Source organism: Aptenodytes forsteri, unplaced genomic scaffold (assembly GCF_000699145.1).
Source record: "Aptenodytes forsteri isolate BGI_AS27 unplaced genomic scaffold, ASM69914v1 Scaffold63, whole genome shotgun sequence".
Taxonomy (NCBI): Eukaryota; Metazoa; Chordata; class Aves; order Sphenisciformes; family Spheniscidae; genus Aptenodytes; species Aptenodytes forsteri.
Window position 1 is genome coordinate 3592213 of NW_008794709.1, and position 22443 is coordinate 3614655.

At 44.7% G+C, this 22443-nt stretch overlaps 1 protein-coding gene across 1 annotated transcript in view; it reads left to right on the forward strand.

Annotated features, from left to right (window-relative positions):
- Window positions 1-11597, forward strand: part of RNF144B (ring finger protein 144B) — a 51905-nt gene extending 40308 nt beyond the window's left edge. Inside the window, exons 5-8 of the mRNA XM_009273724.2 lie at window positions 4605-4809; window positions 5984-6128; window positions 7852-7941; window positions 8138-11597. Coding sequence (XP_009271999.1) covers window positions 4605-4809; window positions 5984-6128; window positions 7852-7941; window positions 8138-8278 — 581 coding nt within the window. The 3' untranslated portion in view covers window positions 8279-11597. The remainder of the gene's footprint in view (window positions 1-4604; window positions 4810-5983; window positions 6129-7851; window positions 7942-8137) is intronic.
- Window positions 11598-22443: the final 10846 nt, after the last annotated feature.

The following is a 22443-nucleotide window of genomic DNA, read 5'->3' on the forward strand; positions in this document are numbered from 1 at the left end:
CTCCTTCCCTTTTCTTTCTTGCCTAAGTCTGACAAATCCTCCTCCACCTCCACTACCTCTCTTCATGATGTTTCTAAGATCTGTCCTTCCTCCTTTATGATGAGTAAAACTGGCATGCAAGTGGCAGGCTTAAACCCTAGCCTTTTTGCCTTGCCTATTTGCCCCAGCAATAAATCCAGCTTACTGATGCCTGGAAACAACGTTTTCTGCTAACTCAAGTTCTGACCTGGACACCAGCACTAATCCCAACCCTGGCCAAGACCTTTTGCCTATCCTGGGTTTAGCACTGCCCCCAAGGCTGACCTTTTTGGACTCATCAGCTGGACCCGGCTTATTAGCTTCTGCTGGCCTGAAGCTCTGTTCTCAGACCTGATCCTAGCCTGGCAATGCCTGCCTGCCCAACCAGCGCCAACGCTGGCCTGATGGTCTTTTTCTGAAACTAGCAATAAACTTTCCTGATGGCACCTGCTGGGGCCGAATTCTGACCTCGAATCTGCCCAGGATCTCCCGGCAGCTGAGATCGGATGTGTGCCGTGTGTCTGTGTCAGCCATAGTGCAACCTAGCCCTTTTCAAACCTAGCGCTAAGCAAAGCCCAGGCCGCTACTGCCTAACTCTGCCCTCTCCCACGGGCTCTTGCCAGCCACAAACACTGTGCGCCTCACGATCCATTCTCATACCAGCCCTAAGCCAAACTCGGCCGTGGCTCCTTGACCTAGCAGCAAAAGCAGTTCATCGATCTTTGTGTTGAACCATGGGCCTTTCCCTAAAAACACGTGAGCTCCAGTCAGGATGCAGCCCAGTGGGCAGGGCTGGTATCAGCCAGAAGCTGAGCCAAGTACACCTTCTGAGGGCCATTGATTTACTTAATGACAGAGAACATTTTGAAGAACTGAAATACAGCATAATAGCAGCATTGCTCCTATCAGCCTTTCAGGGTTCATTTAAAAATGAAGAAAACCTTTATATGTTAAATATTTTGAGTTGCCTTTTTTTCTTAGTTTTCAGGTTTTTTCTTCAGACCAGGTGCTGGGGAAGAGCTAACTTGGGCTCGCTAGGGTTTTTTGTTGCTGAGGAGAAGGAGGCAGTGTGGTAAGGGGAATAAATAGAGAGCAATGAGTTTTCCAGACCTTGTTGTACCATCTTCTTTTCCGTGCTTGCAAATGCAATAGGCCAAATTCTGATTCTTAAAATAGGCAGGTACTAAGGTGTCCTTCATGATTTTTGCTCTGATCAACAAAGCCCTTTACTCAAACCCTTTAGCTTCCTATATTTAGACCCTTCTTGTCTCAGCTTTATTCTGTTGACATATGGGCTCTTTGCTTCAGCACCCCCTTTGCTTTACTAAAGATGCTAGAAATAAATAACCAGCTTCTTGAGTAAGTCAAAAGACTTCCTCTTGCTCTGTAGTCTTTGCTTACCAGTCTTCAAGTGATTGGTAAAGTCAATGCTTCTTACCCTTCCGGACATTTTCCATCGTGAGATGAATTTTGAGGAAAATTTTGAAGACCTGAAGAAGGACTTATACACCCAAAAGCTATTTTCCCCATCCCCCATCTGTGCTAACTATTTTAATAAAATAGATTTCCTTTCCATTTCCTTGTTTTTTAAAAAAATGGACAAATAATACTGGGTGAAAAAGTAGTGAGAAGTAATTGTCATACAATTGTGTGTCTGTAGACACTTGCATAGTTTAATAAGGAATGCACTGAAAATATTCTATCCTCTTGTGTTTTTTGTGTTCTTAGAATGCAGATGTTTTCAGACTTAAAAGCAAGCTTTCTAACATATCTGTAACTTCTCTACAATCAGTCAGGACCTAGCCACAGAGCTTCCATGCGGCATATTTTAATAGAAGAAACAGGAATTGCTCTGTATCTGTTTAGGATGCGGCTGATGTGGTCATCAGAAGTAACGAAAGAGAGGAATAGGATGTGGTTAGGACATATGAATTATATTTCAATTTCTGTGACAATTGCCCAATAGGCTGAGTGGTAGATGATGAGAACCTCCATTTTATGCCTGACCGAAAAGTAATCCATTTTAAAAGGAGGTGTTCCTAATATTCTGCGAAAGGCATAGTCTCATCCTTTCAGTGAGTACCTCTCCTGAGCTAGAAATTCTCCTTTTTTCAGGGTGCTGCATTTCCCCTGTCTGTCTCCCGCACCTCACCTGCTTGCTCACGCATTTTGTGAAAACTGGCCAGATCCCTGCCCAGTACTGGCACTGTTTGGGAAGGCTTTCCTCCTGAGAGTGGAGCGAGTGTGGCTGAACTGTCTGTAGGGTAGCAGGAGAAAGGCTCAGGAGAGAAATGGCCCTAACCAAAAGATGAAGCAGCTAGTCAGAGCAATATGATAGCCTCTTTCCTTTTTTTGGCTGCTCCTTTTTAGTTTGTTCTGGTTTCACTTGTACTCCATGGTAAACCAAACAGTATGAGACAGCATGGATTGCAAAACACCATATGTAGGTTCTTTGTAAAATGGAGGAAGTGGGAGAGGAATGAGTTTCATCTCATGCATTACATCTTGCTGCAACAAATCTGTAAAAATCAGTAAGATTTACAACCCAACTCCCCTCCTCCCAATGATGTCAAAACCAGACATCCTGTCTTTCATCCAAAAACAGGATAGGAGAATTTAGGTTTCCAAAGTTGAGTATATTAAGCAGCTATCTGCAGGAACTCCATTTTATCTCATTTTAATTGCTGTTTATCAACAGAAAGCATACAGAACCTACCGTGTGAAGGCTTAAATGCAATAGCCAGTACTAGGCCATGGTCTTACCCAGTTCAGAGTTTCTTTTCAGAGACACTGAGGGAAGCTACAAAAAAAACAATTTCTCAGTCAGGACACTACTTTTAAAAAGTATATAAAAATGTAAAATGGCTTGTACTGCCCATCCATGTCTCTCTCTTCTCCCCATGAATAAAGCTGCAAACTATTTTGTTCCAGCTTTCATTCAGTAGAAAGCAAAATGTTTGTTTGTTTTGGGGGCCAAAGGAAGCACATGTAAGAGAATAAGAGGAAAGAAGGCAACTAGATTCATGAAGTGGCTGGAGATAGAGGTATAGGTGTTTTGCTGGCACTGCCTAAATTATAGATGACAGTCTTTGTCTTGGATGTAGAAATTCTCCACAGCTGTCAGAGCACTCTGACACAGACTTAAAAATTACCTGTAGTCAGAGCATTGTGTACCTGTGTGTCGTGCAGCCAGCAGAGAGGATGATCATCCTTACATGGTTCCTCACTATAAGTGTCCTGGACAAATGGGAGGGAGGGATGGCTTTAAAGAAACTGGAAGTTTTCAAGGTGAACAGAGAGGTTTGGCATACTGGAAAAGAACGGAGTTTCTAGTGCATGTTAGGTTATGAAGTTTGTGGGGTGTCCTTCTCCCCAGGTGTTCATGCATGTGTATCTAAATGCTTGAGAGCTTGGGGGAAAGTTTTACTTCTTTGAACACGTTTCTAGTTGTACAGTTTCTAGTTTCTAGATATCTGGACACTGAACTGATACCACTGTTTTTCATGCTGACTGGAGCATCTGCTAGATATCCATCCACCAGCCCCCTTCAGTGTGGGCTACCAGCAACCTCCTGCAGAGGAGCAGTGCAGGCAGCAGGGTATGCATAGGAGGAAGTGCCTTCAACTGTTTCAGCAAAATTTGCCAGAGAACATATGTCTGGGCCCTTGTGCAGCCCTTTGTTTCAAGTGGGACAATATTTTATCTGCTGGAGGTACAGAAGAACTTTGTAATGGCTTTTGACACCTCACAGTCAGGTATTTCCACCTGTTCCTGAGACATCCCCTCCATCTGTTTATTTTCAGTGGTGGTACCAGAGAGCTTCCAGGGAAGGAGGAGATGCAGGTAGCTCCTGCAGGCACAGTGTCTCTGCAGGGTGGGAGTATTTGGCTGCACCTCATGGACTTGAGCAGTATAAAGTGCACACACAGTGGGCACCCCTAACAGTGAACGTGTTTCAGCTGGGTTTCTGGTGCAAGCCCAAATTAATTGAATAAAGGTTGGGGAGTGAGAGGAAGAATCAACATTTATCATTCACTGCCATGTGGTGATGTCTGTGACTCAATGTCTGCACCCCAAATCTTGCCTTGACTATTGTTGTAATCTGATACTTTACAAATAGTGATCATATAATAAAGTGAATATTAATTGGAGTTTGTAGATAGAGGGGAGAAAATAAGGCACGGAAAGTGACTTGATGTTAATTTAGTGACAGTCCTGCTATTTTCATGAAAGATACTGCATGGCTTGGACACATGGAAGACATGGAATGGCCTAATGTCACAAAAGACACGTGCTTCTCAGCAAGCAGCAGTTACGTTCATCTTTTGTACCTCCCTATAAAGGCAAAGAATACGTCCCATGTTGTGTATTGTCAGTCTTGTGATGCTGCTACTGCAGCTGCCTTAGCAGAGCGTAACTGCAGACCTGCCTAAAGAAGAGGAGTAGGCTCGATGCCCATGGGCATGGGCGTGGAGGGCTTCAACTTCCCCACCCACACGCAGAACTGGGTCTTGCATACCTGGACACATGCCACTGAAATGAGAAGGGGACTGTATAAACAGTTTTATTTCTCTGTTACATTTCAGAAGTCCACTTGGACCCCCAGAGGACATGGTGCCCTGCAGCCGACTGCCAAACGGTGTGCCATATTGCACTGAGCGAGTCGGGAGCGCTGGTGCCGGTGGAGTGCCCGGCTTGCCGCCTGAAGTTCTGCTCCTCTTGCAAGGAGGCATGGCACCCGCAGCGCCTGTGCCAGGAAAACCAAACTACTCCAGTACCAACTGAGCAGGGGTAAGAGGGGAACCCATGGAGGCCATAGGGTTTTTTGATTCTTTTTGGCATGGGGTGCCAGCTCTGTGCCTCACATCAGTTTCATGGAACGGCCTCCTTCTAGCTCCGTAGGTGCATGTCTGAGACTGTCCATCTCTCCTGGTGTTTCCTAAATATAATTCCAGTCTAATCATTATTTTAAATTATACATTTTACTTTTTAATACTTCATATTATTTGTGTGCTTACAAAGTTTGGGTTGCCACTGACATTTATGAAAGGCGAAGCCCTCCAGGGCTTTGAATCTGCCTGAAGGCTTTGTTTGCATACTAAAATTATGACTTGTGCCCATACAAAAAATCCAATACACTAATATTCCAGGATCCAAACTTTTCTTATACTGTGATGAAGAAATCACCCCTGCTTGATATTTATAGAATCTCTGCATACACAAATCTTAACTCTTACGCAAAGCGGGTGTAAAATGTCCCATTTGGTGCGAGAAATCTGATTTATGCTCATTTTGCATATGTGTGAACGACCTACAGATAAGGTTACATAAGGCAATCTACAAAAAGAAGACACTTCTGTGTTTAAATTATATAATGTCTGTGGCCATCCATCTTTGTTTTCAGAATCAGATTATGTTCAGTCATGTGTGTTCAAAGTTTTTTATAATTTTTTTTGCAAGAAATGAAAGACTTACTTAAAATCTAAGCATCCTGCTTGCTAGAGATTTCATCGAATAGGAGTCACCAAAGAGGTCTCGCCATAATTTTTCTTCTCCAGGTTTGATCTTTGGCTTTAGTGGAGTTTAAGGCTGTTTTGCTCAGGCAGGGACAAGTGCTGTAAGTTGCATAATCCAGTCATGTTAAATGAATTATGCAAGCTATTTTAGAAAGTGCTAATTTTTAATGCTGTAGGTGATACGTCTGTGGGCGTAGTGAGTGTTGGTTTTATGTAGCATAAAAGACCAAGGGAATGGAGTTTCACTTTTACATGATATAAATAATCTTACACCTAGTAGTGAGTATGCTTCAGTGTATTGTACTGAATATAAGGTTCAGACGTTGAGTGCATTAAGACAACTACATTAGATGCTCTGGAAGATAAGCACAGTACACATTAGGCAGTGGAGCTGAATATCAACAGTAATTACATTCACATTTCACTTTAATATTTCCCTTCTTTTCTAGTTCACTTATTGGAACGGAGACAGAGGCACCAATTAAGCAGTGCCCAGTTTGTCGGATCTATATTGAACGGAACGAGGGCTGTGCTCAGATGATGTGCAAGAACTGCAAGCACACATTTTGCTGGTACTGTCTACAGAACTTGGATGTAAGTGCTGCAGAAAAAAACAGCTAGATAAAGGGTAATGGGATTTGGGTTAGTCTGAGGCCCTGTACAAGCTCTCCACCAACTCATTGATATCCTAGTGTACGTCTTGGCTCAATTCAGCTTCTAACTTCACTTCTTTCTTCTCATTCATCCAGTACTTTTATTTATTCTTTTTCTATAAAGGGTTATAGCCATGTCTGTGGGTACCATGCTAGTTCTCTGAGGTAAATGGGACAGACTGGTTGCTTTCTGGAGGTCCATTCCAGCACTACCTTTCTCTGATTCCCTCTTCCAGTTCAGTAAAAATAGTGTGGTTGAGAGCCAGGAAATAAGTGTCTTCTACCTGCTCCAACTGCAAGGGTCACAGCCTGTCCAAAAAATGGTATGGTACTGGGTGAAGGAGGTTGTTCCATGGGCGGGTGTGTTAATAGCTCATATGGACTAGGTCTCCTTTACTAGTCCATCTCTAGTGCCGTGTTTGCTGAAGAGAATGGTTGGTTAGTAGGCTTGAGGATAAGAATGTTGGATTATGAACATGGGTTATGAAGCACAGGTTGCTAGTTATTTCTCAAGTGATACCAACTAGTCTCAACTTGTATGGACTTCAAACCTCCTAGCAGGATTAAGAGTACAGGAAGTAATGTGCTTGTGTATATGACAGTTTCCCTTTTTGGCACAGTCATCAGTAACTGTGGGAGTGTGAAAAGGACTTTACCAGCACTTGAAATAAAATGTTAGATGCTGCATGGCTTTTCTTTTCTTCTTTTTTGTACTCCACAGCCAGCAAACAATGAGACTTCCTCATTCTTCATCCTTCCTTTTCTCAGCATGCTAAACAGGTTTCGCTTAACATTATGTCCCATTTCTGTGTGTGTGAGCGTGCTTTTTCAACATGAGTCTTATGGCTTGCCTCAGAGTATATACAGTACACAATGATTGCTTAACACCAGGCTGAACTGGAAGACTGTCAGATTCTCACAGATTCTGCAGACATGCCCTTACCAAATTTTTGTCAGTTCAAAGGAGAAAAAAAAGAAACTGTAGTTGTATGATTCAAAGGTAGTTTTTCTAAATGTGTGCAGGTTTACAGGAGCTCCAGGTGTAGATGAAGGTAACACCTGCAGAGCCAAAGAGTAGGGCTGAAAAATGAAAGAGGAAGCAGCATCAGGTTACAGCACAGCCAGCTAGGGGAGGGTAATGCAGGGCATTAGTCACCTTCTGAAGAAAAAAAATGGATAATTTAATAAGTATTGGTGGGAAAAGAGAAAGTAAACAGGGATTTCCTACTTTTTAAATTTTCCTGTTAAGCCTAGGAACAAAATGACTCTAAAGTGCAGGGACAGCAGGAGAACAGAAAGTAGAAGTACCTTAGGAAGATGATCCCTCAGATTGCTAGCTTTCAGAAATATCTGTTGTTTACAGGCCCCTTTATCTTCACCAAATTATAGACTAGGTACTTGTGCAATAGGTGCAATGCATATGCTTATGCTTTTTAAAAGTGGGGGAGGAAAGACGCTATACAATAGCTCAGGTTCCAAACACACCACACTTCTTGAAACTGCAAGAAGTTTCTCTAGATAATTATTTGGAAGACAGGTGAACTTGTGTGCCGGCAGCTGGTAATTTTAAAGCAGTGTCAGGAAAGTTGTATTTCCAGTCCAGTCTTGAACCTCTCCCCGCAGTACTGTAACTTGCTCTTACAGCTTCTCCTTTTGTTTTTCAGAACGATATCTTCTTAAGACATTATGACAGAGGCCCTTGCAGAAACAAGTTGGGCCACTCGCGGGCTTCTGTGATGTGGAACAGAACGCAGGTGCGTTCCTAGTCAGCTGAGCAAAGCTCTCATGCATGCATGAAGCAAAGAGCTTTTACCCTTCAGTGAAGGACCAAGATGATTATTTTCATGTTTTCATCTATTTTTTGTGACCTATGCTGTGCTTATGCATGCACACGTGTATTTTATTTTCCGCATTGGCTAAATACATATTTTTCCCCACCATGTCTTTCAGGTTGTGGGGATCCTTGTTGGACTAGGTATCATAGCATTGGTGACCTCTCCCTTGCTGCTTGTGGCATCTCCATGCATCATCTGCTGCATTTGCAAATCTTGCCGAAGCAAAAAGAAAAAACACAGCCCGCCAACAACCTAAAACTTCGTGTCTCTTTGAGCCTCCATCTGTACAGCATATGTATGTGAGAAAGCACAATGGTTGTATTTTGGTGCCATACCTACCAAATAATACTCCCTTTTCTTGCCAATTCTTGGGATAAGTGCCTATTCTTTACAGGCTACTCTATCACTAACAAGTCCCAGCATGGGAAAAGTCTAGATGATTGTGCAGTACATATGATATAGGTTTTTGCTTTCTAAAAGGAAAACAGGACACCGTTCAGTAGTTCATATCCTTAAATATGAGCCACCTTTTGAGACTGCTAGAACTTTACCATCTTCCATCAGCTGCACGTGACTTGATCCTGCAGTATTACTCTGCCTTCGCAGACCCAGTCGTTACTGTCATGCTTTCTGTTGGTTCTCGGTGACACTCAGATTTCTTAGAAAGTTTTGGGTATTCTGTAAAAGGGGGAGAGGGAAAAGCCTGATGAAGTTCTTCTGCCTGCTAGCTTGTCTCCCGTTAAAGGTAACAAACTGTTAAGAAAATATATTTGACAGTTTCCTGTCAACTGGCTGCCATGGCATTTCTTTCAGCATTGAAATCTATTTGATTTATACTATTGATCTCAATTATAGAAGTAAAACCAACAAAACTATTTCTAACTAAGATTCTCTCTTCTGAGAGACAGGACTACCTTGAGAAAGCTATTATTTTTTCAGATCAAACATGACATATCTACCTTGAAATATCAGGAGTATGCATATTTCCCTGCCATTGGGCATGCCTGTTGTCAGTAACATGGGTGTAGCAAACTCACCATGAAGCTAATATTTTAAGAAAGGCCATGATACAGTCCCTATTTTCTGTGCAGTATTGGGATCTTGGTTGTGCATATATAGAGTGGCCGTATGGGTGTGGATATACCGAGCACATATGCACAATTTATTTTCTAGGCAGTCAGTATATTTTTTCAACAGTTTACATGGGGTGGCAGCAAGAACCCTGTTAAAAAGTTACTCAGATCAGGCTAAGCCAAACCCTCCTTTAAAACCTTACAGACCTGCTGAAGTGAATACTTGAGAAATGCTGTGTAAATGTAAGCTCCATCCATTGGCGGGTATTTCTTCTGTCCCGCCCAAGGTTAACAAACTCTGTTACCGATAATTTTTAGTTACTCTAAATCTGAAAGGCTGTCATTTAATGAACCCTTCATTTTAATTTGGTGCCTCACCACCAAACTAATTCAGACCCTGGTATCAGTTACACCTGTATAAGTTCGCTGAAACCTCACTGAAGAGCTGGAGTTACTCCAGGCTCACTCAGGAGTAGCTGAGATCAGACCCTGCTTCCTGGAATTTATTTCCTTGATGGCTGGTGCTCCTCACAACCCTGGCCGGTGGTGGCTTTTGTTCTGGACTCCCATCTGTGCATTTTATATCTGTGGGAATTGATACGAGTTTGCACTATATAATCTGTTGTAATTCCAAACCCCTTTCGGTAAGGGCTGCAAGGTTTAAATGAGATGCTCAGCCTGAGCGTTGTGTCGAGCTCACCCTCTGCCGGTCTGCCCTCCGCCATGCACACAGTGTGAGGCACCCGAAGAGTGCTGTGAAGAGCGTCTTTGCTGTTGCATTTGGCCGAGCCTCAGGAACTTTGCCTTCTTGGCAGCCATAAATGTGACCTTTTTCTTTGTTCACGCTCTGGTTACTATAACAGAACTGGTAGATGTTCTTATTTTAAGAAAGTGTAGTCTGTTGAGCAGACTAGCAGGGACAAAAGCCTTAAATGATATTGTCTGTTTTACTTTCTAATTGATTTCTTTTATAAATACTGTCTGCCTTTGCTACCAGTTGTGACTGGAGGGCAGGCAGTGTGCTCGCCAATGTGAAAAGCTATATTTATTCTCCATCCACAGCTTCGAAGGGAAGCAGAAAGGTAGTCAGTACATTCTAAATACAGAGTGCAATGCAGGCAACTGCCATTTATAATAAATAGAGAATGTTTTCTTTATGTGTTTTCTTTAAGAGCGGTAATGGTAGTGCTTGGGGGTACTTGTGACATTTTAAAGTGTCCAGCCCTTGGCTTTTCACTATTTTTCTACCTACGTTTTTATGGCACTACTGTCATTTCCATTTTATTTATGAACTTGCAATTGAGAGTCTTATTTAACAAAGCCTCAAGGACAAAGATACAGGAGCTGTACAGTCTTTTTAACCATAACCAGCATTGCAATGTACCAATATCCTTTGCATGTTAAAATTTGTGTTTTTTTCATGTTTTGTGGCCTTACCTATGTCCAGTGCACCCTCTGCTAGTCCGGTTTCTTTCCTTGTCCTCTCCCTCTTTCCCTTGGCCTGTTTTTGCTAAAATGCCTAATGGAATGAAGGTGTCTCAGTTTTTTTCATTAATACTGCTGTGTTAATGAAACTGCCAAGTTCTTCCCTCTGTTAAAGAAATACAACTGAAGGCAGTTGTCTTGCCCAGAATAAACTAATGGACACAAGGTCACCATTTGTATTGTAATACAGATTTGACCTTTTTCGGTTCTTTAAATGTTGTCTAAAGTTAATGCAGATCTCTCCATGGAGTGGGAATTTGCTTAAATGGTTTGAAGGATAATGTTTTATAAAAGCATTGCACACGTGCATAGCTGTAAAGTCTGGGAAAACAACACTATTCAGTTTATTTTTAACTCCTCAGTCTGAGTGCAGGGTAACTTCTTTCAGAGGCTAATACCTACAGAACAGAAGGGAGGTGTGCCTTTTCCGTGTGCACATTTTATTGCCGGTGCTAGTTTAGGTGCCTGGTGGGGGTACCAACAGTGGTAGAAATTCAGCATGCAGGTGTTAGCACAACCTGACAGCCAGAATGCCAGTCCAGGCATCTAAGGAGCCTGTATGCAGATTGGTAGCAGTGGCCCAGGCTTTAGCTGGGGGTCTTTACATAAAAGCTGGATAAGGAGAGCATGAGCTACAGGAACACCTTCCTTTGGCCGTGTAGATGCAACAAATTGACCAAGAAAGAAGCTCTAGAAATACTTTAGAGCTTAAAATAGAAGTCTTCCAAAGATTATTTTGTTTAAAAAGCAGTGTCCAGTGCACCATGTATCCTGGCTTTTCATTGCATGGGGATACTTGAGCACGTGCATTAGGTAGACCCTGACCTGGCCAGCACATGAGGACGCACTAATTCTGCCGAGTAAGAGCTGTACCTGTGCTGAAGTGCTGGGAGCAGTAGGGCCCTGTTGCCTTGTTTTCCAGAAGGCAGCTATTTTGCACCAACTGATCATGTTCACAGAGTTCCCAGAGAACCATTTTAGTGAGAACCTTTTTACAGTGTTTGTTTTTTGTTTGTTTGTTTTTTTTTTAGTGTTTGTTTTTGTTTTTGTTTTTAACTTTATAACAGAAATTAAAGTCACTTTATAAGAGATTTATTGCAAGCATGACAAATAATACTACCAGAAATTAGGGAGAAAGAAACAAAAACAGGATTCCGACGACTTGTGACTCTGCTAAATCAATGTATCTGTAAATCCACCCTCTTGAACTCCACCCGTGTGATGTGGTGCATGTTAGTACCAGGCTTCACTGCTCTTACCATCTCTCTTCTTTCCCCTGTGGCAGGTGGCTGGTATGCAGATAGCACCCAGGGGAGAGCTCAGGGCTGCGGCAGGGCAGGGTACTGCGCAGGAGCTGGGGTCTACAGCACACCACCCACCCTGGCTCCATCGCCAGTTTGCCCTGGGGCCTTTAACCACTGAGAGAGACCTTGGGGATTTTAGGCTGGTAACGTTACATTGATAGCGTCCACAGACATCTCCCTTGAAGAACAAAAGTGACAACTACTCTATTCCCTCTGAACCAGGGGCATTCAGTACTTCTGAAGATTGGGCTCTAGATGTTTAAAGATTAGATCCTAAAATTAGAGACCAGTGCTAGAAATCTGGATTTTTACTGCAACTGGCCACACACCTCCATGGCCACGTATCTCATTGTAATTTCATGCCAGTCACTGGAGCTGTGTCAAATACAGCTGAGGATCCCACTCAGCATCTCATGTCCTTGTGTTAAAATGAGGATGATGATACCTGCTCCTAAAACCACCTGTTAATAAAAAGAAAATAATTTGTCATGCTATAGCGTAAGTACTTCCCTGCAGTATTTATTCTAGAACTATGGGAGATGGTCAATGCTGCCGTTCAGTAACTGATGATTTATTAATGGTGCGTGGGGTTACTTACCCCAAAGAAGGGCATGAGGGGTAACAGTAATTTATGTTTCTACAGTGCTTTAATGATGCTACATGCTACATACTGTTGTCTGTCCAGTAACATAGCATAAAGTCCAAAGATAAGTTTAAAATGTACATAATTTTTACTTGAATGAACTAAGAGAAACTGGATATTTGCTTGAAGAAATACAAGTGGACAGAAATCAACTGCATTTCCACAATGGGACAATGAAATCAACTTTTGGCTGCTCTGTTCTCTGGTACCACAGTGGGTGGTTGTGCTGTAGTGCCTGCCGCTTTAAAAATTTGAAATCTGTTTTGCACTGTAGCCTCCTTCTCCCAGTCACTCTCATCTTTCTCAAACAAATTCCTTTTATGATCCTATTTTTCATCCTCTATCTCAGGCCAAAGATTCTTAGAGTGAAATTAGTAGATTTCTTTGTATGAGGATAAAAACCTTCCAACAATTTTCTCCCAGGTTTTAATAAGAAATTTGATGCTGAGATAAATGACCAAAGATAGAAATTCCAGACTTGCCTTGTTTAGAAAAACTCCTTCAGACTTAAGAAGTTGTCTTGAAAGACCTAAATAAGGACTGCTTTGTTAGAGCTCGTAGGTAAAGGAGCCCTACAGCTTTTGAGCTTCACAGGAGAGATGCTTCTATTGTTGAGCAGACTTTTTTGGAAATGTGCTGGGAACAAAAAATCTACATCCTATATACATATTCTTATTATAGAAATCAAAAAAGCTTCTCTTGTATGGCTTCATATTTTAGGGATTCAAATGCCCTGGAGGCTTTCTAGGGTATACTTATAGGTAAGATAATTTAAAAAATACACTAAAACAGTTGAACCGAGTGTGCTAGTTTTAAAACAGTTGTAAGACATCTCTCACACATGAGTGGGTAGGATCAGACCCTAATTTATGTGGCTGGCGATAGAGATGTGAAAATTTACCTCTCTCGGAACAGCGAGAGTTGATTCTTCTGTGGTCTGCTGGAAGGTGAACTTCCTGCTAAGATTCTGGAAAAGTTCAGTCTAATTTTTATTTGTCCTCTAGTTAGTAAAGTAATGAAGTGAGAGCTGAACGGTTTTGCTGAACAGGAAGCCCAAAGGTCTGTTTTGTGTCACAACACTCGAGTTACTCAGAACTGATGTGTTCTTATAATTTATAATTACAATTTATACAATTCATATATAATTTATAATTAGTAATTATAAAATATTAATGTTAAGTATCATTGCCTTTTATCATATGATAGATTTATTTTCGTTGCATTCATACTGGAAGCCTTTCCTCTTCTGCTTCCTGTGGAGAAGGTCATGGTGTTCCTGGCAAGGTAAATTCCTATGATTTGGTGCAGTCCACAGTAAATGTTTACTGCTATTTTTTAGTTATATCAGGTTTTGTTATGATCCCTCAAATTAGTTCTTTGAATCAAGCAGATTTCTATTGTTAGGAAAGGTAGTTTCCTAGAAATGAATTTTATTGACGATCACAGTTTGGGCTATACAAGATGATACTGGTTGACAAGGTCCACCAGCTTTTTAGAGGACACGACCTCATTGTTTCCCCTTCTGCCCAAGAGGCTTTCTCTTTTCTTGGCTGAAAATTAAGGACTTCAGTCATTTGCTTGTGCCTTCTGGATGTCCAAACAGAAGCAGCAGCTTCTGGTGGCCATGTGCTGGGAGATCCCAGACAGGTTGAATGTGCGATGCTGCAGCACATGTGCAGTGAGTTCCTTAAATTTCAGGAAGGTGCCTGAGCTTCACGGCTTGCTGGGGCCCATGCAGTGGATGTGGTGCACAAGGGACTCATCCAGGCAGCTTCGTGAGTGCCGCCAGCTGTATGGCACGTGTAGTGCTGGGACGGTGCTGCACCGCAGCCGTGATGCCGGACCATCTCACCATGCGCAAGCGTATCCCAGAGTTTCATCAGGGGCCCTATCTCATAGCTACCCGCCCACCTCCAAAACTCCCCAAATTCCACAGCAAATCTCTGTTCCTTTCGTTTTCCAGTCTCTGCTACTGGCCTGTTTCAGTTTCAAAGAAACCTCAGTTCAGGTGAGGTATTTGGAGCTCGGCTGGTCTAAGCCTAATGAGCAAGTCTTGTGAATGAAGAAAAGCAGAACTGTTATATACCACGCTGACGTTAGCATCGCAGGTGCCAAGGGTCACCCTGTGAGAACTCTAACCGCCCCAGCATTGCTTTTTTCTGAAAAAAGTGTGTATTTGAAATACAAGTGTGATTCAAAGCGTCCGAGTCTGACAGCAGGGTGCGTTTCTGAGCGCTGATGTGGACCGGCAGCAGTCGTGGACCCCTGTCCTGCCCGGTCTGAGGCAGGTACTCGGCTCTGTGCGTTGCAGATGGAGGCACTGGGTTTAGCCGGGCTATTTGCAGCGCTCCCAGCTCTTCTCAGTTTAAGGTCTCCAGGCTGGACTGATGCTGCTTTTGGATGCATTCGTTTGAAATAAAGCCTTGGCTTGAGAGGAGCAGGAGAGAGGGCACTTCATTGCTGTGTGGGGCGAGTGGCACGGCAAGGAGCAGTTTCGTCTCGGCAGGAGGAATCGCGTTCCTCTCCACGGCGACAGCCCTTCTTCTTCGGGGGGCTCGTCTCCTGCGCTGCAGTAATTTACAGGGGTAAATTACTCCTCAGCGTCTAGATGTTGTTTCCCCGGTACCTGTTTAGGCTAACGTTTTGTTTATCTGGGTTTTTTTCTTTTCCTCCAGGTAATACACTTTCTTCACCACTTTCCTCCTGGTGAAGGGCAAAAGAGTTTGATCTTTGTAAGATTTGTTAAAATATTTTTGTGTTTATAAGAGGAAAGCTGACATGTATAAAGAAGTAAGTGCTTTTGTAAATTTTTTGTTGTATGATTCAGCATTTAAACATTTTACAGATGCAATTTTTTGCACTCTCTCTGCATATATTCATAAAAAATATATTTATTTTCTGTCTTTAAGATTTACTTTGGGGTTTTTTTCCTTCTAATGTTATAAAATGCAGTATGTGCAACATTAAAAAATTAGTGTAAAGACATTGTCTCATTTTGTTGTAATTCTTAACTGCCTTTAAAAAGATGAACGTAGAAAATTTATGGGAAGAATTTGAACACATCTGGGGTGCTTAATGGGAATTTTGAGGATAAAAGAGGATAGAAGAGATGGGATCAGAATCTTGACTCTTACCTACTTTCTCAAAAATAAGTGACATTAAAATCCCTTTAAAGAGAGCGGGGCAGGCTTTGGGTCAGCTCCTGCGCGCTGCTGCGGTGGCGTGCAGATGCGACGGCAGTGCTGGTGTTTGCTCTCTGTAGGTGGGGGGCAGGGTTACCATAAATCTACCCCCTCGCAAAGTCTGGTGGAGACCGTGACCTGGGGCGTACCAGGAGCAACCCGGAGGAGCCAGAGCTACCCCAGGCTGTGGGTGGGGGATGCGCGGGAGGCTGCACAAAGAGAAGTCTGCTGCTTCAGAGCCCCCTTTCTTTTCCCTTGCTCCCTCAACCCTGCCTCTCCTTGCAGCAGAATTAGGCCTCCTGCTCCGCTTTTCCAAAGGACATGATACAACACTACACCCTGTTGTGCAATTTCAGATATACACGCTCCTTAGTTTTCTCACATACCCACATCCTGCAGTGCTTACAAGAGACAATCACAGCTGTGTTTTTGAACATCACATATTAAGGTGATCTTTACTATTAAATATTTCCAGCTTAGCTACAAGTACTTGGCTTCCGAAGGTAGGATTTTCCACCTGGGAAAATCATATCCTTGAAAACCCAGTGTGTCATCTGCGGGGCTTTTCACCTCAATAGATTATCTGAAAGGTCTTGAGAGTTTTGCCTCTGAGGACACATTTTGAGGGTTGAGGAGAACAGCTAGAAGGCTGTTTTCACCTCAACGTTGCCTTTGCAAGAACGTCATCGTTGTCACCTACAGCTCAAAATTTTGGTCACGCCTGTACATTTTTTTTTCCCCACCAGTTTGCTCAGAGTAAATTCAGCGCTGATGTTATTCCACTTAAACACAGTAATTTTATTTATTTACTTTTTTGCGGCTGAGGCTCTGGTCTTGTTTGGTGAATGTGCAACAAAGCAGTGGCAACACATCTGCCCACATGGTAACATAGGTGACATATTGCAGCAGACCGAATGTTTCCAGCACAGCACTTTTCCTTCAGAGGATCTTGCTGATTACCGAGGAAGCAGCTTTGCGGTGGGAATGTGTCAATTCTGTCAAACTCGTGATGGACACCAGCTGCTGGTAGCCAACGTGCCTGGTGCCCTGCTAGCCTACCAACTGCCAGTGGTGGGCAAACTGCCTGGCTCCCCACCTGGTAGACGAATGAACTGCCAGCTCCTCACCTGGCAACTTTGAAAAAAAACCCCAACAAATCTTTTCCAAGAAAAATTTGACATTTCTGAATTTCTCGCCAATTTTTAAAATTCCAGATCAGTCGAGTCTGAGCAATTTTCAGCAGAGCGGAAAGTCCAGAGGCCCTGCGACTCCTGTACGGTCACATCATCTTCCACGCACGCTTGTTGTTCAGCAGAAACGGGAACTAGTTACCACATTCAGTTCACTCTCTTAATGTGTGTGGAGAACTGGCACTTGCCACTACTCCTGCTAACCCATCTTCTGACCAGTTTTGGAAAAAAAAAATGTCAATGGCTTCAAATTTCATTTGATCCCAGCTTCAACATGCAATTTTTCCCCTAGCTCCTGTACTTGTCATGAAGAGTAGCTTTCTTCAATAGCCTTTTAGTTCAGGGTTATTTGCAACCAAATCCCTGGATTTTAAACTCCTCATGTTTTTTGGGGTTACAAAAGATGTCGTTTACCTTCTTAACCTGTGTGTGTATAACAGCCATCCGCCCACCCATGCCCACACCCCCTTCTGCATGGGGGCGAGTGCTGCCTTGAACACTACCCTCGGCCTAATCCATCCTTCCAGTTTGACAAACACCACCCACATCACCCTCATAAAACACCTCCTTTGGTCTCCCAGCAAGCAGGTCAACATTTTTGTTCCGGGATGACCCTATGGGTTATGCTGCCCACCTTATAATCATTCTGTCACGCTTCTTCGCAGGGCCTGTGACTCCTCCTGGGGATGTTTCCCCCTCTCTAGGCATCGATGGACTCTGAGAAGGATTGCCCTTGCAAGTACATTTTCCAGTGGCCTTTGAGCCTGGTGCCTGCGGGGTGGCTCCTTTCTCTTTCAAGCTCTACAGCCCTTCCAGTCTGAAAACACTTTAGTTTTTGGAAACCAGAAGTCACTGAAAATGATAGCACAAAGCCTTGTGTTTCTACAGAGCCTTCCAGGGATATCCCAGAATTTAAAAAAACATACCAAAAAAAACCCCAAACCACACACAAAATCATACTTTTCAGAGCAAACACTTTCCATTTGGTACCATGGGTTACTTCTTGCACAGGACCGCTCAGGCTGACCTTCTCAGCCCAGAACCCAGCTTCTTAACACGTATGCAGTGAGCGACGTCTCCAGCCTTGTCGTTCCTTTCCCTAACCTGAGCCTTAGCAGGGCTGGCAAGTGGTGCACCTAGCAATAGGTGCACTTTAAAATTCAGTGAGGATGCTGGAATAGCTGCTCAGTGGCAGAGCTTGTGAGCAACAGCCCAGTGTCCACACCTGCCAGAAGATGTGCCCGTGTTTTATCCAAAAAGGGAAAACTGCAGGTTCTCTGACTTCTCAAACTGAGGCTGCAGAAAGTGTCCCCAGAAGGGTTAGAGTGAGGCCTCTGAGCACGAGACCCCCTGGTCTTTTTCCTTAGTAGTACCATGTAGTAAAGAAATGAAAAATCCTTCCTGATGCTGTCCTTTGATTAGCACAATCCATTAGCAGGCACAGTTGGTAATTTGGCAGCCTTGCCTTCTTGAGATCCATGCCAGTGTCAAAATGTTAGACTTTGAGAAAGCCTGGAGGGCTGGCCACTTAGTGAGTAACTGAGTTTTCCTGGGTCTTGGCTGATTAATTGAATTTAAGCCTAGGTGAGTGTATGTGCCTGTGGTAGTCTGTGCTGCTGCCTGTTGTGAGAGGCAAGAGATTCCTGCTACCTCCAGCAGCCACTCATTGTGGACACCACAGCTAGTGGGGATGCTGCCTTGGGAACTGTTGGATTTCCCCATGTGAGTGTGTCTGAGCATCCCATTGCTTGGTTGGGTTTGAGATGGGGGTCTAACTGTATCTATTCCCATTTGGAGTTTTTTTCTCCCTGGGAGCCCCAGGCAGATGGGAAAGATCAAGGGAAGACTTGTATTGATATCTGCTCCCTTGGTGGGGCTGAGGTTTGACTAAACTCTCTCACTCTGCTCTCAGCACTGCAGGGAGAGGGGAATTAATCTCTTTTCTGGTATATTGTGTTCAGTTTTGCTGACCTAATACTTTGCATGTTTAGCTGTTGCCTGGAAGGGATGTTGTTCCTGATGGTCTTTCAGCTGGAGAAGCCTTGCAGTGTGTTTTGCTACCAAAGTGTGCTGAAGTATGTAGCGTTATAGTGCCAGTGGCACTACAGTGGGATAGTGCCATTTTTAAAACATAATCAGAATGGAAAGGAAACTTCTAGCTTTGCTCAGGCTATGAATACAAACAACTAAAATGTGAGAGGCCTTGAGGCCTCCAACCGCAAGTTTTGGTACCACCAGGGAGGCAGCAGTTTGTGGCTCCTCAGGGGCAATGGTTTAAAAGTGGTAATAGGGATGCTCTGGGCCGCAGGCAGACCTGAGTCCCTCTCAGCTGGGCAAGGAAGTGCAGCTGGGGCTAATACAGCTGTGGTGGCCCAGAAACCAGCAGAGTGCTTGTGGGAATGGTGGGTTGGCTGGGTTTTACACCGCTCTCTCCTGCCTCTGAGCTGTGTTGTCTTCACATCACCCTGTGTCTCCCCAGTATGTGCTCTGGGGTGCTCGGCCGCAGGAGGACTCTGGTAGACAGGGTGGAGGCTTGGGGTGGCTGTAGAAAAACTCAGCAGCAGTGCTGAGCTGCCCTGGTGGGGACAGCTGAGGTGCCAGGGACACCAGTCCAAGATGCTTCAAAGTACAGGGTGTCTAACTGGCATCCAAGCTCTAGTGACCCCGGCACTTATTCTTATCTAGGCTTTCCTCCTACCATTTCACATTGTCTGTTTTTTTCTGTGCTTCCATGTCGGCTTTAAAACCTAATCTCTGCTTTGGGGAGCAGGTTTTCTGTTGTGCACCCCTGGCAGGAGTGGCTGGGGTGCTTTTGTTTGTGCCTGCCAGGAACAACCTGCTCAGTTTGCAGATCAGGAACACTTGTGCCACTACAAAAATGAAGTTTGATGTTGCAGTTCAGCATGTTAATCCTCTGGAGATAGAGAAGTGAGCCCCTCTACCCGCCTCCCAAGCCGTCCCTGAGCTGTGTGTGCGTGGCTGTGTCCTCCGACATAGTGGGGAGGCTGGTCAAGGGCAGGGGAGCACTGAGCTCTGGCACAATGGGGACTGGCAAAGCGCCAGCTGGGGGAAGAGATACACGTTTGCAGCACTGCAGGATTATTTGAATTTGGCACCCGGCCCAGCTGGTACAGCTGCTCCAGAGGACTGCTCTGCCTGAGCACTGTGAGAGGTAGTAAACGTGCCGCCTTAGCAGGGCTGTGCTGCTGCATGGGAGCTCGGCTGGGACCCACTCATCACTTGTACAGAGCTCGGACAGGGGCCTCCTATGGTGAGATAACAGGAGAATTTTGTTACGAATTTGGTCCTTTCACTTCTCCCTTCCATGTAAGAGCAGTTTCTTTCAGCAAAGACCTAATCCCATCTAGATGAGCCAGTAAAACTAGCAGTGTGCTTAAAATGAGACCAGTTTAGAGAGAAACTCTGAGGACTGGCTCCCTACCCACCAGGGTGGAGGCTTAGCAGGTGACCCAGCCCCTGACACTCGTGTTGGATGCACGTGCCAATGCTCCTGCACTGATGGGGTGCTGTGCCCAGCCTCCAAGGTGCCATGGCATCTGCAAGGAGCAATTACTGGACAGCCAGCTCCTTGCTGCTGGCACCTGCCTTCCTTTGATGTGGCACTGTTGGCACCAGCTGCATCGTTCCTGGGACACATCTTGTTCCCTTGGGCACATTGGGCTGGGGATAGCTGGGAGAGGTGACCCTGCTGAAGGCAGAGGGGGAGGGAAGGGTCTGAGGCTGCAGAGGTGCTTGGGAAGATGCTTGAGCACAAGGGGCATGAGCATGGTTGTGGCAGGTTTTCCCAATGTCCCCCAATGCTGGGGACCTGAACAGGGCGTGTGGAAGATACATGGACACACCCCTTGGGAAATGGGGGCTGGAAGAGGAGGGAGGTCTGGGGGCTGAGGGGGAGGCCTGGCTGCTGCTGCCCCGGCATCTCTCCTGCCTCCCAGGGGTCTGTTGAGAACTGCTTCCCAGCAGCTCCTGGTGGGGCAAGGCCCTTTCTCTGAGCCCCTCCAAAGCCCCCTGGAAACCTCAGAGAGATTAATATTACAGAGAAAACACAAACATATCTGCAGAGAGGGGAAGAAAGAAAAACGCATTCAAAGTAGGGAAAGGCAAATGCATGTGTAAGAAAAAAATTCATGGAGCAATGTGTAAGACTACATTTTTTTTTAATGTTAATTTTGATAAGATGACTCAGTTCAGCTGCCAGAGCTGAAGCATATGGGATCAATAAAAATAAATCAAAGAAGAGAGCATGTATGTAAACAACAGGGGTAACTTAGCAAGACTCGAGCATGTGTTAGTTAATTAAAAGCAAAATCCTAATTCTAAGCTTCTGCTGGCTCATAATCCCTCCGAGCATTTTGGTCACTCTTCCCAGCTGCAGCTTGGGTTTGGACAGCCTCAGGCCTGGGTCTGCGGTTGTGCTCAGTGTTATGTGTTTGTGTGTGTCCCACTGCAGCCAGTCTGGTCTGTGCCAAGTTTGTGCCTGTGTGTAAACCTTTGTGGGACAGCACTCTGCAGGAGAAGAGCCCTGGATGGTGGTGGCACGGAGCCTGCCGGGGTTGCATGCCTGCCTCCCTCCAGCACCCTTGTCTGTTGCTGATGCCACCTGAGGGGGTAGGACGTGGTGCTCTCCTCCCTTCCCAAGCACCTTGTGTCTCCTTCTGGTCCTGCGCTGATGCATTTTGGATGCTACTGATGCATGGCCAGACCCAGCCTTCCAGTTAAAAATCAGGGAAAGGCTAACGGTGGCTTTGCTACATAAACAATAAATAAGGAAGGACTGTTTTGCTTCACCCCTGAGTAACTCCAGCAGACCCTGGAGGCTGTGCAGGCTTGGGGGGGTGGTACAGCAGTAAGTGTCCCCAGTGGCTTCCCCAGCACAGGCTGTGAGGGTGCCCCATAGGGAGGTGTGTGTCCCCACTCCCGGCACAGGCACCAGGGTACATCCCCCAGTAGGGAGGTATGTCCATGGCTCACCTCTTCCCAGCCCCCCAATCCCCCCCTGGACTGATTTGCATGGTAGCAGAGAAGTATTCTGTGACCCACCCCCTCCCCTTCTACCCCTCTGGGAAGGCAAGTCCCTCTCAGACCCAGGGTTTTGTGTCAGTCTGCGTCTGTAACTGTTATTAGGTCACAGGGGAAGGATTAGCACCAGTGGCAACCAGGACTACTTATGGCCTCAGCAATGGAGGTGGTGTTGGTGGTTATAATGGTTATAAACACCATTATTCACAAGCTATCATTATACAATCACAGAGTATCATTTTATATAATTGTCATTAGCTATTTATTTATATGCATGTGGTGATCTCAGAACACCTGAGGTGACTGGTTTCTTCCCAGAAATGATTGCACTTCAGCATATGTGAGGCTAAAATATATGGCAACCGTCCAAGGCCTGGAGAAGCCCGGGGACAGTAAGGTGCTATCTATGAAGGACTATGAAAGATGTTGCTTTGCTGGGGGAAGATGAAGTTACTTTTCTTTTTGCAAGTCATGTTTTCCATCCCAGCGCTGCCCCCCCTTCCC